Genomic DNA, 17,364 nt, shown 5'->3' with positions numbered 1-17,364 from the left:
AAGTAAGGTGGGGGGGGGGGGGGGGGGGAGAAGAAAAGTTACGATCAACATCTGTGTCACAATCTAAAACAAATCCTTCACGCTGTCAGTGCAGAGGCCCCATTTCCTCACTGTTATTTTCATCTAATTCACGGCAATCATCCCAGCTAAACTGATCTGATCTGCTCATGGCCAGCTGCTCTCAACGGGAGGTGGAGGGGGTGCAAAGATATGAGCTGGAACGTGATATATGGCCTCATAATAAATACAGTCCAAAGTAAATGAAAGAAAAGGGAGTTAAATGCTCACTGTAATTAAGATATATAACATGCATATTATATCTGGAACTAATAGTAGTTAGGTTATATAGCATTTTATGTGCTAGAGCAGAGACAAGGAAAACAGATTTTTTTTAAAATCCTGTATTGAAAGGTCTCTCTCACACACACACACACACACACACACACACACACACACACACCATACCCCTGACTGGTCCCAGAACAAAACACTCATTTAAAGGGGCAGTATTATGTGCTTTCAGCCACATAGTGTAGTTTTATAGCAAAACCTAGTAACTATGTTACCTTCAGTTATCATAAAAATGCTATAAATATGAAATCTGACTTAAAAGAAGCTTCACTTTGTAATTTAACGCCTTGAAATCGGGCCTCTGTCTCTTCAAAAACTCCTGCTCTTTCTTTCACAGCAATAAATCTAGCAACAGGAAGATACAGGTGCCATCAAATTTAAATATCTTTATATCTATTCAGACATCTTGTTTCAGGAAATCATGAAGCAGAGCTTCATCTCGAAGCCGTCCTCTTGTGTCCCATCACCAGCTCTCTGCAGTAAAATTTTGAAGTTGTGCGTTCTGGGACCTGGAAGATAGAAAAGCAAAATCCACAAACTGGTTAGAGAAATATCATGTAGAGAAAGTCTACTACGGTTTGTGGAATTACCGTCATGACGACTGCATTTTATTGTCAAATTGTTTGTGTTTTATATATTTTTAATGTTAATTTTTTTGCCATCATTGTCTATTTGCTTTGTCCACCACAGCATGTGCTGCTGCCTTTCCTGGACAGGTCGTCCTTGTGAAAGAGGTCTTGATTTCAATGCTGTTCTTTTTTTAATCTGGTTAAATTAAGGTTTAATGAAAAAAAAAAAGGTAAACACAAATTTCTGCAGCACATGTAGATCCTAAACCAGGGGGTTTGCAACATGCAACATTTTTTTTTATTTAGAAAAATAACATAGAAGAAGATCATGTGGTAAAGAGAGACCAAAATTATATGTGGAAAAAAACACATCAGCACTCCACATGACTGTGAACTCAACCAGCCTTACCACAAAACATATTCTTGGCAGTATTATTCTGGGTGGTTTCCTTCCTTTAGCAGGAGCAGTTCAATTCAGAATCTCTCTTTTCAGCCTCTATAGAGTCTTTTTGATCCTAAACCAAAGAAACCCCCCAAAAAAACCCTAACGGAGATTTAGAATTTTTGGTTCTACAAAATATTGACTTTAAGGTTTGAAAACAAAGGCACCCCACTTTTAAAAAAAATATTAGAAAAAAAAAAAAAAAAAAAAAAAAACATATTGAAATACCTCCCAGTTTGAAATTATGAACGACTTTGTGTTGGTCTGCCATGTAAAATACATCAAATTATATCATGTAATTATTTAAAACAACCTACTTTCAGCTTCTGATTTCAATAAAATTGTCTATCTGGGCCACCAGCAGGCGACCTTCTGACCGCCTGCGTCCTGGGTCACATGACACGCTAACAAAGAGGAAGACACGCCCGACAGTGCAGGAAAAGAGCTGCGGGAATACCTATAATCCCTCTTACAAGTTGCCCGCACCCTCCACACACACACACACACACACACACACACACACACACACATGCTCACACACACAAGCTCACACACACAAAGCAAACAGGGTATTTTCTGCTTTCTGTCCAACTACACATGCAGGTTAGAGCGACACTTCTTTTCTTTGTTGTTGAAGATTACAAAACGCCTTAGTGGGGATTTTGTGAGAATGTCTTTAAGGCAGGAGCAGAAGACTGTTCAGCTGCTAAATTGTTTCACTTTAGACTTTTAGGATTCTTTATGCAGCTGATCCCCCTGAAGAAAGTGTTTTCATAACCCTGCTGCTGGTTTCGTACAACCTCCACGGTGTAAGAGAGAGCATTGACTTATTAAACGCTCCATCAGCTCCATATGCGTTCCCGTTAGTTCAGCAACACAACAGCAAGCGCTCCCTGTTGCAGTTATTAGTTTATTTATTATCTCCTTATAGAGTTTGGTTGGTGACTTTACATGCAGCCGTATTTGTAGACCACATACTGGGGGGAGAAGACTGAATGATGTGGTTTTTTGTACAGTGCGAGCGTTCGCAGCTAAATTACACTGAACCCGTCCTGTGAGTGGCACTTCCTCATCGCTGTATGACTGGAACACAAGACGCACAAAGCATTCGCTGGTGCCTGTGTGATGCAAGCGACGTCCTGTGACTGGCGTGCCAAAACACGACGACTTCCTGTTCTTGTGGCGGCCGGCGGAACAAAACAAATCCCACATCTGTTGGGTTTTACGGCTCATTGGAGCCGGCCGCCGGACCTGCTGGCGAGGAAACCCCGACTGCGTCGCTGGAGAGCCAATGGCAGATGATACTCACTTTAGGTGGGGCCTCGGAGTCCCAGAAGACGTCATCGGTCGGGGACACGGGGGAGAAAGGGGACAGCGGGGAGATGGCCATGTCTGACATCGAGCTGCTGTGAGGGGCGTCGCGGCTGGACATGAGATTGGCATTCTGGGGGATTATTTATAAAGTTTAGTCCAAATAAACGATCACTTAAAGCCACGAAATTCTTGTGTGTGGGTGTGCGTACCTGGCTGAAGTGAGCTCTCTGCATGGCGGGGGTACAAGGACTGGAGTTGCTTCCAGAGCCCAGCCTGGAGTGCATTTGACTGGGAAGCCCGGCAGCCAGCAGCACCCTGGCCAACTGGGATTCCTGGAGCTCCATCTGAAACCAGATTAACAATCCCTTTAAGACTTCTCTCTTTCCCAGTGTGCGTGCACTGAGTCAGTCAAAATGACTACTATAAATGGAGTTTAAGACCTGCATCTCCATAGAAATGTACAAATAGATAAAGTTACACTTAATCACGATAGACGCAAAAAACTAGCTAGCTAGCTAAGGTAGCCTCAATTGTCTCAAGTTACAGAAGGCAATTAAGATGTCTGAGTGTGACTCAAACCTTTGCCTGACAGAAAGTCTCTCAAGAAAAAAAACAAAAAAATAAAATCAAGTCACGCGAAAAAAAACACCTCATAAACATGAGATTAAATAGTCGTCAAGGCAAAATTAAAGACCTGCCTTCAGTCACAGAATGCAAAGAAGACGCCTGGGGGCAACTCAAACTTTTGCCAGATAGAAAAAAAACTATACAGATCCTACCACGAGAAAAAAAACAACAACAACAACCTGCAATTAATGGATCTGAGGTAAACTTACATTTTTCAAATGAATTTAATTTTATTCAGGAGTATTAGACGAAAGGGCTCTGGGAATAATGCATATTGTACATCTCAGATTTGAATTTGTGAAATAAAAATTGAAACTATAATTGACTTCTCTTTCCATTTCACAACAGTGTCGCATAAAATACATGAGGTCTGGCACTGCAGTGTGAAACCACAAAAAGAGGATGGAAACTTCTGCAAGACACTGTAATGAAGGGTGTTAGGATTATTTATAACTCAGCCTATTGGTGTTGTTTTAAGACCTATATATTTCTAGCTTATAATTCTTTTTACATCAGCATGTGGATAGGAGTCAGAAGTTAATGTTTTTTTTCCAATCCATGCTACTTTGCAGATAAAGTAAACAAATCCTGTAAGACATTACACTGGGAGCAAAACGTTGATTCCTGTAACAGGTGTCTGGAGATAAATGCTTCTGAAAATTGAAAAGTGTTTGTTGTTTTTTTATTTTTTTCAGCAGTAAACAGTTCCTGTCTGGTTTTGCAGAGGAGATAAGAATGGAGGTTAAAAAAAAAAAAAAAAAAAAGAAAAAACACGTGTTGAAACACCAGACAAACAGTCAGTGTGTGTCTGCGTTCACTGGCATGAAAAATATCCTGACCAGATGAAATCATCAGCTTCACAGCAGAGCCCTGACTGTTTCCATTGGCTCACACGCAGACGCTGCAGCAACCACTTCCTCTTTGAATTCAAAATCTCTCTATTCCTTCTGTTTTTCTGCAGAATTTAGGATTCATTGGGAGCAGAGGGGAGTGTTTGGTGAGTGAGGTAGAATACAGAAAGAAATCGGAGTTCCTATGAACCTAGAGAGGAAATGTAAGTGTGTTTCAGACATGATAAAGCGTTCTGAGTTTACCGCGGTGCGCTGGGTGTTTGCAGGGCGGCCAGGTGAGCCTGCAGCAGCAGCAGCGGCAGCAGCAGCAGCGGCAGCAGCAGCAGCTTTGTGGCCACTAAAAACTGATAACTTCTGGACTGGGGCCACCGGCGCTTCCCTCTGCCGCTGTCTCTCCTTCTCCTTCTGCCTGTGGTCGTGCTGCAGTGACAGGAGCTGGGTTTGGTCTTTGGGCAGCGTGCGGTGGGACCTCCGGCTCGCCGAGGGCTGCTGATGCTGAGCCAGAGGCTGAGGCTGGGGCTTAGACTGTGAATGCTGGGACTTGTGCTGAAGCGGCGGGTTGGGAGCCACGGCTCTCTATGTGGCAGACACGGAAAGCAGCACACACAGACTGACAAAGACTGAAAACAACTGCGGCAATGTAATATTTAAGTGAACAATTTTAACATGCTACATGGTTGTTAGGTTTTAAAACATAAAAACATGCCAAAGGTTGTTACACCTGTTGAACTTGTTCACATTTTAATATCACAACCACAAACCTCTCTGTTTTTTAATGGGGCTGTTTGTTTTTGTTTGTCTTATTTTACAAATAGAAATCTGACAAGTAGTTTCATTTAGTTAATGCAATTGTCCTACTGAGTCCGTGACAGCTCGGCTACGGATGGCAAGTAAAAGAATCGTCTTTTCATCCTCCATGGTGCGTATGCATGACGTTACAATAACATGCTACGTATCTATAGTTCCTGAAATAAATTGACTTTTCAATCCATATTCTGATTTATTAAAAGGGTCTGTAAATGTTGTTGCAAAGTGTTACATTTTCTGTTATAAAAGGATGGACTTTTGAGTTGATGAGAGAAAGATGCAAGAGATGATGATGCGTTTTATCTGTACTGCACGTCGCTGCCAGCTTTTGAAAGCCAGCAAGAAAACAAAGCAGTGACATGACAGAAAGCTCATTAGCAAGCACTGGATCATTAAGCTGGGGAGGATGTGACCAACAACAACAACAAACAAAACAAAACAAACACACCTAGACAAACATGTAGAGCAGAAACAGCACAGTACCGAGCTAAAGAAGTCCTTTGTCTTCTAATTTAGCAGAAACAACTTTCTACGCCGCAAATGCAATCACGCTACAAAATGGTCATCTACACGTCCAAAATCAGATCATCTGGCTAAAAGTTACCACATGGTGCCGATACGCATTTTCACTTCTCTGGAGGACGAACACCAAGACCGCAGTGAGGGTTCTTCAAAGTAAACTCCACCAAGAGAAAGGTCACTGCAGGCCATCAGCGAGTCAAACTGGGACATGAGCGAGGCTTTCACACGTCAGACCGCCAAGGGGAAGATTTGGATCATCACTTCCTTGGAGAGGAAAATGCCTGAGACCTAATGCAGTTTTCTTCTGTATGACTGGCACGCAGGTTTTAAATACCCAGCATGCTTTCCCCGCTGCTGTTCAGCATTGTTCGACACCGAGCGCGTTCAAGTCGTGACGCTGTTTATTATTACGAGTAGAAAACATAAGAATGCGAGGCGAGGGGGTGGAGAGGGAGCCACAAAAAGTTGCGAGAGCGAAAACACCTTTAAACGAATAAAGAGTCAGGGCATCTTTGTGGATTCGGTTTTAGCATTTTCTAATATTTTTCCTGCTCGTATTAACTTGTCGACAGAACTAGAGGTTGACTACAACCTCACTGACCTCCTTTGTTCTCCATAGTGATGGACTAAAGAATTAAGTCACATTACAAATTATTATGGAAATGTCTTTTAGGATAATTATATGCATAATGTAGATGTTTGGACCAAAACTTTCCAAAACCAACAACAACAATAAAAAACCAGTCGTCTTTATAATAAAAATAACACAATATGATTAGTGAAATATGACAGTGGGATAACTACAGCATGAACTCCTTCAGACTAGTCTGCAACAATTAGCAAATACCCGGTGGAACTGCATGTCGGTTCATCATCATGTAATGATGATGATAGGAGTAATGCTGAGAAAAACATTGCTAAAGGGTTAATAAAGGAGCGATTGTGGAATTTCAGAAAAAACAGGAGTTTCTTAAAGAGACAGAGGCCCAATTTCAAGGCGTTGAATTCCAATGTCAAATTTCTTTTAAGCTATATTTCACTTAAGTTCCTTTAGTTATCATATTGTGCTATAAAATTGCACCATGTACCTGGAAAACATAATACTGCCCCTTTAAGTTTAATTTATCATGGTTCATTTTTTACACCACATAAATCTGAACTCCTAGCAGTACCGTACGACCCAGTTGAGATCCATATGTACATGAGTAGGGTTGTAGGGAGTCACAGAAAGGAATTAAAAACGGTTAGTAGATAAAAAGTGTTTGCAAATCAAAAAGCGACAGTGAATCCAGGCGTGATTTTTTTTCCCCCTGCCAAATCTGTGCGTCTAAAGCCTCTCCCGCTGAGATCAGAAGGTACGATTCTGGGAGTAGAGTTAAAAGAGAAACGCTACAAGTAAGAAAGGTTTCCTACTGTGACCGACTCAGGCAGGGATAGACGGAAAAAAAAAAAAAAGGCAAGCAAGAGGAGGGGAGAGAAGTGGAGGAAAGCACGCTGGGCTCAGCGGAGACAGGACGGATATGAAGAGCGAGGGTTTAAAACAAAAGTGATGGCATGCTGTGATAAACACCGGTTTAAAGTGGTAGTAGAACACAGCTCCCCCCCCCATATCACCGTTGTCCCACTCAGTCTGCACAACGAAAAAACCCCAAAACATATCAAAAGTCGTTGAGCATCTGCTTCGTGGAGATCTTCGACAGGATAAATCCCCCCCCGGTCTATTTATAACACTTTCAATTACAAGCACACAATTTCACTGGGTTTCCCTTTCATGTTCCTGCTTAGCTTCACCCGCACGCTTCGTTTTTATCTCCCATCTGTCCGAGTCGGGGACCAAACCATTCAAGGCTTTTCTCTCGGAAATCAGCCTTCAGCGATTACACAAAAAAGAAGACGTCGTCGTCTCATATCCGACTCGATTAAAAGCTTTTGATGCATAAAAAAAGTGAAAACGTAAAGAGAAACTCCACTTAGCGCTCCATGCAACCCTGAATGGAAATAGCAATTATTGTCTTTAAAACCACAGAATGAGGTAAAACTGGATGAACCCCCCGCCCCTAAACTAGTGGTCCTTCAGGTAGGAAAAAGTGAAAAAATAAAATAAAATAAAAATAAAAGGAGAAAAAAAAGTATTCGGCTCCTTTGTAGCTAAATCAGAGGAATTAGCACCATGTAATTGGAAAAGCACAAGAAAAGCTTTATTACCTGCTCGGCTGTGGAGTCCAGAGGCCTTACTGACACATTGTCACTCCGCTGTCTGCCAGCATGATCCTGTTCAAACACACACACACACACACACACTTTTAAACAGGCAGCTATTCGCTAAAAAAATAATTAAATTAAATAAAAATCCATCAGTATGTCCATTAGAATTAGAATTTCATTAGAATTTCACAGATTTTTTTTTTACTTAGTTTGAAATCTAAACTCCTGTCGTCGTGGATTTCCCGTTGATCAGACCTGAACGCTGTAAACAGCGGTTATCGTAATTGGTAGGATTCTGAGAGGTGGGAACTAAAATATTCAGTGTGGAGCTTTTTAGCCTGCGCTGTCAACTCTAAATATTTTATTGTGACCTCATTTTTGAAAATTTCTCCTGAAGCAGAAAATAAAAATAAAAATCTAAACACCCTAAAGTGGGCATGTTTTTTGTAACATTTACGTCGGGTAATCACCAGATTTCAATGTTTGCAGTGATTGCACCGCTGCTTTTAAATTGTGTTTGCTTGAACCTGAGGGGTCACATTCGTCGGAGCTTAAGCCATGACGGCGGCGGCTTAGCCCTGATCACACAGCTGCGGTGGGAAAGTGTAAACTATCGGGGATGAGGTAGGAATCACAGGACTTTTACAGCAAAGAAGCGTGAAAGAAGAAATGACGTCACTGACAGACACATGCTGGTTGAATTAGAGAGCTTTGTGTAATCATCATCAGGATAACTGTCTCTTTCCCCCCATGTTGGAACAATAATAAAACTGAAAACCAGAACTGAACCGCCTGGATTTACTGTGGATTTTCTTCAATCCACACAGAGCCAAAGCAAATGTACAGACTCAAATATATACAAGCAGGTTTACTAAATGAGCTTCTGCTCTAATTCTGGTCGGAGATTTGGCCTCTTTAGCTTTGGCAGATCAGGAAAAGTTCATTTGAACTGATTGGTTTCTAGTTCAGATAAAAGTTTTTAATATTGCTAGTTTTCAATCGAGTTGAGGGCAGAACTATGAGAAAAAGTTGGCCTGCTTTCAGGACAAGCCAAACAATTAGAGGATGAATAAAAGACAACTGGACTTTAACTGGACACATTTCTCCTCATCTGAGAGGGACGGTCAGAATACCCAGGTAGAACACCGCAGTGGGAGGAAACAGATTTGATTAAAAATATGACAACTAGCATTCAGACAAAGTTGACAATATGTCCAGCTGCAGGTTGTATGTCTATATAAAGGAAGTCACACTTCACACTTCCTGTCCTGATAAGCCGATAAGGACGAGGCAGATATGTGGACTACATCGGAGACTTCTGTTTCAAAGTCGTCATTTCCCTTTTTCCTGTTAACAAGCTTCCCCTCCCTGCTGACACACTTCTGGTTGCTGTAGGAATTGATATGCAAGATGGTCGTAATCACTGCACCATTTCACATCTTTATCTGACAAAACATCACATCACACACTCACTGAGCGTGTCACGTAATCAAATACTGATGCATTAAAATTTAATGAAGCACCATGCTGAAGTCAGTGACTGCTTACCGCCGCATCTACGATGAAACTACACATACAGAGCATAATGGGATGATAGATATTTCAGGAGGGTCTATTAGGGTGAATTCACACCAGCTCTGCTTTAACTGAACTCTAGTTCGTTTGTCTGGAAAATCCAGTTTTTTAGGTGTTAGTGCGAAATCAGAAAAGAAAAGTGACCTCTGGTCTGCCTAAAGACCTGGGTCTCAGTCCGGTTGAAATGAACTCTAGTGCAGTTTGAATGCATACGTGGAAAAAAAGCAGGAAGTGGACTACAATGCAGGGCATTCTGGGAAAAACAATCTGAAAAAACATGCGAGTCTAGCACAACCAGGAGAATCCAAAAACCACTCAAATCTGATGCCTCTAAATTTCTGTTTACATTTTGTGAAGAAGAAAGCTTTGCTCATGTCTTCAGAAGATTTTGTGTCATTTTCTTCAGTAGTTCTTGGTGTAGCGCCTCCAAAGGTGAGGAGGGGAACAGGTTTTTCAAAGGGATTGGCTTGTTTGACACAATGCAGAGTGAAAGAGAACCACAGCAGCTGCAAATGTAACAAACGTTGCAATTTTGGTCCCCGATCAAACTGAGTCTACCAGAATATCAGGTCTGAAAAGACCCTCAGTGTAGACCTCCTGAAACCCAGAGCTCGGTCTGAGTAGAGTAGAGCTGAAATTATTGGCAGAATAGGAAGAGTCGTTTCGGCTGTTACTCCAAGTTGTTTGGTTTTTGTTTTTTCCAACACATTTTCAAAAGAAAGTTGGAATTATTTCTACGGGTTGACTTACATTTTGAGAGAATGTCAGATATTTTGTAGAAAAATGAGAAGATAAATTTTTTAATTAGAAACTAGAGAAGAAAACCTAAGCTCATTCTGTGTTCTGTACCTAATGTGTGTGTGTGTGTTTTTTTAAATGAAATTCAGTGTTCTAAGTCGAAGTTTGTTTGTATCACTTGAGAGCATCTGTATCAAGTCAAGCATCTTGCTACATGTCTGTCATGTTCACATATATATGGCACTTCCTCTGTGCTGGTGACGTATGACACGGAGCGGCTTCCTCATCCTCCTTCAGCCCAACTTCCTGTCTGTATTTCTCCTCTGAGATGAGAAGGCTGTCATCAGCCTTCATCTACTCATGTAGATCAGGGGATGTGAGGAGGACGGCCCAATTATTTTCACGACTCTGCATTTTAAATTCCATATCTTCTTCTGGAGTTGGGCTCTAAATATCTGATTATATTCAGTTTAGTATCGTTTATCATATATTGTGAAAGGTTTCTCAGTACAATATGGATATTGAGTTATAGTTGTACAAATAAATTCCAATTAATAATGTTTTTAAAAAACAGAATACATTTTATTTATATATATATATATATATATATATATATATATATATATATACTTTTTTTTTTTTACCATTTTTGCGACTTTTTGTTTCACAATAGCAACAACAAATATTAGTAAATTTAAAAATATGATAACACCCAATTAGAGTGTGCAACTCAGTGATATAAATCACATTTTTTTTGGATATTAATATCTGTATCGGTCTTGATATTGAAACAAATTCTAATGGTGTATTGGTGACAATGTGCACAATCAATAAGGGCAGATCTATTCAGTCTAATTCTGTGCTTTGTGCTCTGAGAGATGTCTTGCTTTATTTATTTTAAATTATATTTAGAATTCCTAATTGCACTTCATGCACCATTTCAAATAAAGTTTGCAGCAGTTTATTTTCTCATGTTTGACCAAGTAGTGGTCAACTTATTGTTTTTGTCAGTTTTTAGTTCTTTATTTAATTTATATTGGTTGTTTTACTCCTTATTGAACTGACTGAACAACTTAAAGTTGTTTTTACATGTTTGACCAAACATATGAAGCTACTGGTGTATTTAACTGTGTTGTACTGCTGCAAAGTTAGCAAATTAATATGTAATTTGGTACATTTATGTCTGTGTTAAAAAAAAGAAAGAAGTTTTAAGTCAATTCACTGCTGTTTTTCTGTATCAAATCACATTGGCCTATAATAAACATCAGATATCGGTATCGAAAAAGAAAAAAAGTGGATCAGTATTATGCTGCGGTGAAACTTTTCATCAGTCGGGACACGGAAGCTAATTAGTGTTGATGAGAAATGGTTGAAGCTCAAAACAAAACAACTCCTAATTGCACTGACTTCTGTAAAAAGTTGCAAAAAGGCTTGGAGTTGGGGTGAAAGTTCACCATCCAGAGAATAAAAAAATCTAAGAAACATGCAACCAGAGCTGCAATGAAACAGTTTAGTTTTAAGTCTGTTAACTGAATCTGTGAGCAGACTTGATGTTTCAGCCTCTACATGTGCAAAACTCTGAATCTTTACCTGTCTCCTGTCACACTTCCTGTTTTTCTCCTCCAGTAGGATTCTGTTGTCGTGGAGATCAGACTCCTCCCCCATAAAAACCTCCTGAAGCTCCGCCCACTGAAAGGCACACTCCGTCAGCTGCTGCTTCTGCTGCTGTGGAGTGCAGAGGCATTGAATGTTTCAGATACCATTTTGTTCCTTTTGGCTTTTCAACATCAGGACTCAAGCTGTCGTCTCTTTTCTTTACTTTTTTTTTTCTTAAAAAGAAAAACAATCAGGTTGCAAAAACACTTTGGCCGCAGCAGAGCAGCTGACGTGAGCTACTTGGTGATGATGACGATGATAATGATTGAAGGCGACAGATAGGGTTCAGAGGTTGGAGCCATATTGAATACAGATAGAAACTGACTCACGTTCTCCAGCTTCTGCCGCTGCTCCTGCTGCTGCTGGATCCGCCTCTGTCGGTCGGCCAGAATCTGCTTGATCCGCTCCTGCTCAGCCAGCTGCTGCCGGTGCTGCTGCTGCTGACAGGCCAAATTCAGGAGTTCAGAAAGTTATTCTTGAAAACAGCAAGTCCAATTTTACTTCCCGTTTCATCAGGGATGTTCCGAATGCATAACTATTAAGAATATCAACTTGGTCTGTGACTTTTAACCACGTAATGTTTACAAAAGGATTCACAACCCCTGAACTTTTTCGCACTCACACTTTTAAATTTAGATTTTTTTGTTTAACTAATCATAGCTACTCAATAACATTTTCACCAACCCTAAAGGTAAACATGCTACTTTATTTCTTCGTGTTTCATTTGAGGATGCACCAACCTTTTTTTTTTTTTTTCACTTCCGATACCAATATCTGAGGTGTAGTATCGGCCGATACGATCCGATACAGAAAACCAAAGCTGAATAATTCACTTACAGACATAAATGTTCCAAATTACAAGTGTATTTGACAACATCTGCACCATTTCAATGCACTTCAATACATTCATCTCCACTTTTAAATTTGACCTTTTTGCCGTTTCCTCAATCACATTTTCACTTCCACTTAGCATTTTAATTTTGCTGTATTATTTCCTTTTCTCTATTAGTAACTCTGGTAATTTCCAAGGTTATTTTTTTCTTGTTTGTTGTATAAACACAACAAACAAGACCCACATTTTGTCATCTAATTTTACCTAAAAATCCATTACTTTATAGCCGCTTTGTCATCTTGTGGTTTTTAACTCCAGACACTGTATGAGTCATTTTTCAGGTTTTTTATAGATGGAATAAAATACCTGATGTTGAAGTAAAACACTGAAGTCAACCACAAATTAGCACTTATTTAAATCACTATGTTGATTGATTGATTTTTTTTTAAGGTTTTGATTAATTCAATTGCTAGAAATGTTACTGTTCTATTCTTAGCAGCACTTTGCGTGGCTTCCTGTCACTAATCCCACCTGCCTCTTAATGCAAATCCGTCTGTTTACTGTGGGCAAGAAACTCACTTTCAGAACTAGTTCACAGAACCCAACTTAAAAATTACAACACACACAAAGCAACAAGAAAGAAAAAGAAAAACCTGCTCAGATATCTGGGTCTGATGGATTTCTGCTACCACTGCCATCCTCAACTTTCTTCTTGCAGTAAGAAATTAAAAAACAAAAACATCTGAGGCTGCACTCCACTCATTGAATCATCTTTCATCAGATCGCTCTGGCTCAATACAGGCAAGATTGTAACAGTTTCAAATTCATGAATACCCACAGAGAGACAAACACACACACACACACTGCTGGTTACTGATTGGTATTAATTACTGACCCATGTAACAGTAATGTGGTTAACTCTGCTGAGACTAGAGAGATGAGGACTGAGCATGTGCGAGCTTCCAGTGGTGTGTCGTCTTATCTTTGTGNGACTCCCAGATAAAGTGAGTTACAGTAATCCAGTCGAGTCGAAATAAAAGCCTGGATCACTGTTTCAAAATGCTGCCTGTGTAACCTGGTTGTATTTCTCTTTTGTTATAATAACACAAAAATTTATTTTTTTGGTTATTTGTCTTGTTTCTTATCTTACTGAAACAACTCTGTCATTGTTTTAACTGTGTTACTTTAAGATCGGAAGCCCCTCTTTATTTCTTCTTCTGTGGTATTATCTTTAAATTGTTTGCGCCACTTTGCCCCTCCCCTTTTTGTCATGTTGTCCTGTGGGAGAGGTGTGTGCTGTTTATTTTTCATCTAAATACATTCAGTTTATTTATAGATCTATTAAGTTACTTTTTGTTTTGTGTAGGACTTGGAGCGGGCAGCCTTTAACACGGTTGTTTTCTGTATTTTGTTCTCGCCAGAATAAACCGAGAATCATCTTTTTAGAGACAAACCGTGTCACGGCCTGATCAATCAATAGAACCAGCACAACGCAGAAAGGATCCGGTTACACCTGGAAAGAAAAGATTTCACTGACGCCAATCGCCTTAAATTATAAAAACTGGACTTAACCACGGCTCTGATTTGGCCGTCCAATCTGAGATCACTGTCCACCTTAAAACCAAGATCTGTAATGACAGGTTTAAAATATTCCTCCAAGGGTCCCAGGTCCACAGAGGAGGACTCACAGGAGCCACTGGGTCCAAACACCATCACCTCTGTTTTCTTTTCATTAAATTTAAAAAGTTCAAGGCCAACCAAGCTTTAATGTCACCTAGACATGCCAGGAGATGTTTGATGGAATGGACATACCTCATGGTATGAGGTAGGCTATAGCTCAAAGGGTCTTGTCTAAGGACCCACAGTGGATAGCTCAATTTTACTGTTGTATCTTTGACCCGGCCTGGAATCAAACCCGGGTCTCCTTGGTGGAAGTCGGGTGACTTACCTATTGACTTTCAGTTTTTATGTGTGTGTGTGTATATATATATATGTACATACTCTAGCTCCACCACTACTTATTTCTCTTTCTTTCCTCCCACTCTTGTTTCTCTCTATCCCCTTTCTTCTTTGACAAACCCTCTCCAATCACATTCCTCCATGCTCGCAGAGTGTGTGTGTGACAGTAATCTGATTACAGCTGCAGGTCGCCCGCAGCAACACCTTTTGTCCCGCGATGTGAAGCTGCGCTGTCGGAGCTCAAAGCTCAGTTAAATTTAAACACGGCGACACAAAGCGCATCTGACGGCTTCCACTGCAGCACCGAGGCAACACACACACACACACACACACACACACACACACACACACACACACACACACCAGCGTTCTGCAGCTCAGAGGAACAAGGTGGTTCCATTAGAACCTGACCCAGTTCCAAATTGGCCCCACCCACCGCTTCTTAATTGTCCCAATCACTGGTTGCCCCACAGCTTGTCCACATGGCAACTGTTTCCATGGTAACACTTGGCAGAACGACTGTAGGAGGTTCTGCCAGGTGTGAAGGTGGGCGGCGTGCCCAGGGCTACCTGACAGGGGCGCCGCGGCTCTGAGCAGGCTTCAGCAGGACAGTGACAGATGAGTCAGTCTGGTTGAGAGGGGACTCCTGGTCATAGGGTGGCATCAGGGGGGCTGGAGGTAAATAACAAGAGGGGGTTAGAGACAGGGGCATCTTCACCAGAACAACAAACCAGAGCCGACGGACCGGAGATCCTGGTGGTGAACTGGGTGATAACTGGGGGCCCAAAGCCCTTGATGGTCGAAGCTCTTATTGTGAAGGAGTAGGTGGAGCCTGGCAACAGCCCCGAGAACACATGGCTTGTCTCATTGGCCGCCTTCAGCACCTTGCCGCTCTGATTGGACAGGTCAAACTCTGTGTCGAAAGAGCTCAGAGCTTTGTAGGTAATCTGTGGAGAGAGTAGCGTGAGCGCCTGGCGGCCGCACCTCAGCTTTGAGAGAAATGCGGTTGTTCTGACCTCGTAGTGGCGGATCAGGCCGTAGGTGTGCTGTGGCTCCCTCCAGCTCAGCCCGATCTGCTGCTCATAGCTGCGGCCCAGGATGGAGTCCACTGGGACCGCACCAGGCACTGCAACAATAACCACAAACCGGGTCAGGACTGGGTCAGAACGCAGAACCCGGCCTACACAGACCCACAGAGACCCACAGAAACCCACTCAGACCCACAGAGACAGCAGGGCCGAGCGCAAATCGTGACACCGCACCTACTAATGGCACTTCCGGTGGCAGGTGTCATTACACGCCACAAGTGCCACTGTTTTCGGGTCTAGCTGTCAGTGTTGCCACTGACCTCGGCTGACCTCGGCTGACTTGGGCTGACCTCGACTGAGCCTGACCTCAGCACCTCATACTGGCACTTCCGCTGACTCCTGCCATTAGTGCCACTGTTTTCGGGGCTAGCCGTAAGTGTTAGCTTACGACTAACACTTACGTAAGCTAACACTTACGGCTAAGTGTTAGCTTACGTAACACTTCGGAAAATGGACTACATATCCCATGATGCTTTATTAGTAGTAGAAGAACTTGAAGACAGACGAAGAAGAAAGAATTTAATAAGAGGTTTTTTTTTTCACAGAAAGACTTATGTTAGCTGAATTCCTATACGTTTTGTATATCATGTATGATCCGTTCATCCTATTTATTTATTAAAGTTCATCTGAATAATCCAGCCGACTCCTTCTGTCTTTGAATTAATCAAATACACAGCNGGGANCAGGGATGCCATTGGTTTCGGCACCTTTGTAACAGCTGAGTCTGGCTTCCACTAGAGCTGCTGTTAGGTGTCCAGGATGTTTCAGAGCTGTCACAACTGGTGCCGATGTTTGGGGGGATGGCAATGACAGTTTTTGGAAAACGTGTTACTTATATTGCCTGTTTATAAATTTTTATTTCAATGGTAATTGTATTGGTTAATTCTCCGTTTAACACCTTGAATATTTTTGACTTAATTTAATTGAAGGAAGATGGCCAAAGTAATACGTAGTAGTTGTGTAAAACATATATTGTAGAAATTAATAAAGTTTGAAAAATATTTTTTAAGTGTATTGATTATAATTTCTCATGGATGAATAATAAGTTATTTGATCCTGATGTAGTAATTTTAAACGTTGACTAAACATACATTTTACAGTAGACTTCAAATGATTTCAGAGAGGGATTTTATAATACACAAAGATTTTAGTTCTTGGCAACTGAAAACTTAAATCATATGTTATTGCTGTTTAAAGTATTTACATACAATGGCTAATAAATATTGACAAATACATTACTATGCATATACTTTGTGACATAAACTTTAAAAAATGTTGAAACGTATCTGCCAAATAAAATATGTAAACAGCACAATTTTCTTTGAAAAAAGCATTTGCATCTTAAGTATAACCCAAAGTAATTTTTATTTCCAAAAATATGTAACAATCTTGTTCTTAATGCTGCTTAAGATTCACACATTGTCAAAGTTTTTGAGGTGTACATACTTTGTGTTTTGACTTATCAATATTCAATATTAGTGTAAAAAATTTGAAGGTGGTTTAACTTGAAAGTGAAAGTCCTCCTGCTGCCTTGAAAATGCTATTGAAATGCATTTTGTAGCTCAGATTTTAGTCATTCTCTCATCTTTGAATAAGAAACTTTGAAGACAATGAACAGAACCAGAAACAAACACAGAGAAGCAACCTTCATGTATGCCACACAAATCTGTAATGAACTTGACAAATAATGAAAAATAGCAGAGATTAAATTTATTAAATAATAAGAAGCAATAACTCTTTAAAACTGGTTAACAGGCATTTTTGGAAAATTATGATAACATGTTTTCCAAAAACTTTGCACTATCTTATAGTGGCTGCCTGGTCTATT

The 17,364-nt window shown here is 40.7% G+C and overlaps 2 protein-coding genes across 2 annotated transcripts in view; both read right to left on the bottom strand.

The window, feature by feature from the left end:
- Positions 1-12,124, bottom strand: part of LOC106941505 (mitogen-activated protein kinase kinase kinase kinase 4-like) — a 33,547-nt gene extending 21,423 nt beyond the window's left edge. Inside the window, exons 1-6 of the mRNA XM_015024555.1 lie at positions 11,987-12,124; positions 7,689-7,754; positions 4,398-4,730; positions 2,886-3,020; positions 2,672-2,806; positions 790-860 (exon numbers count right to left, since the gene is read on the bottom strand). Coding sequence (XP_014880041.1) covers positions 790-860; positions 2,672-2,806; positions 2,886-3,020 — 341 coding nt within the window. The 5' untranslated portion in view covers positions 4,398-4,730; positions 7,689-7,754; positions 11,987-12,124. The remainder of the gene's footprint in view (positions 1-789; positions 861-2,671; positions 2,807-2,885; positions 3,021-4,397; positions 4,731-7,688; positions 7,755-11,986) is intronic.
- A 2,739-nt stretch (positions 12,125-14,863) lies between these two features.
- Positions 14,864-17,364, bottom strand: part of ptprma (protein tyrosine phosphatase receptor type Ma) — a 24,327-nt gene continuing 21,826 nt past the window's right edge. The window contains exons 10-12 of the mRNA XM_015024554.1: positions 15,465-15,574; positions 15,194-15,395; positions 14,864-15,120 (exon numbers count right to left, since the gene is read on the bottom strand). Of these exons, the coding sequence (XP_014880040.1) occupies positions 15,014-15,120; positions 15,194-15,395; positions 15,465-15,574 (419 nt within the window). The 3' untranslated portion in view covers positions 14,864-15,013. The remainder of the gene's footprint in view (positions 15,121-15,193; positions 15,396-15,464; positions 15,575-17,364) is intronic.

The sequence above is a fragment of the Poecilia latipinna genome, unplaced genomic scaffold, assembly GCF_001443285.1.
Source record: "Poecilia latipinna isolate Pla-1442-1.1 unplaced genomic scaffold, P_latipinna-1.0 Scaffold3708, whole genome shotgun sequence".
In the NCBI taxonomy this organism is placed as follows: Eukaryota; Metazoa; Chordata; class Actinopteri; order Cyprinodontiformes; family Poeciliidae; genus Poecilia; species Poecilia latipinna.
This window is presented reverse-complemented; position numbering and strand designations above follow the sequence as displayed.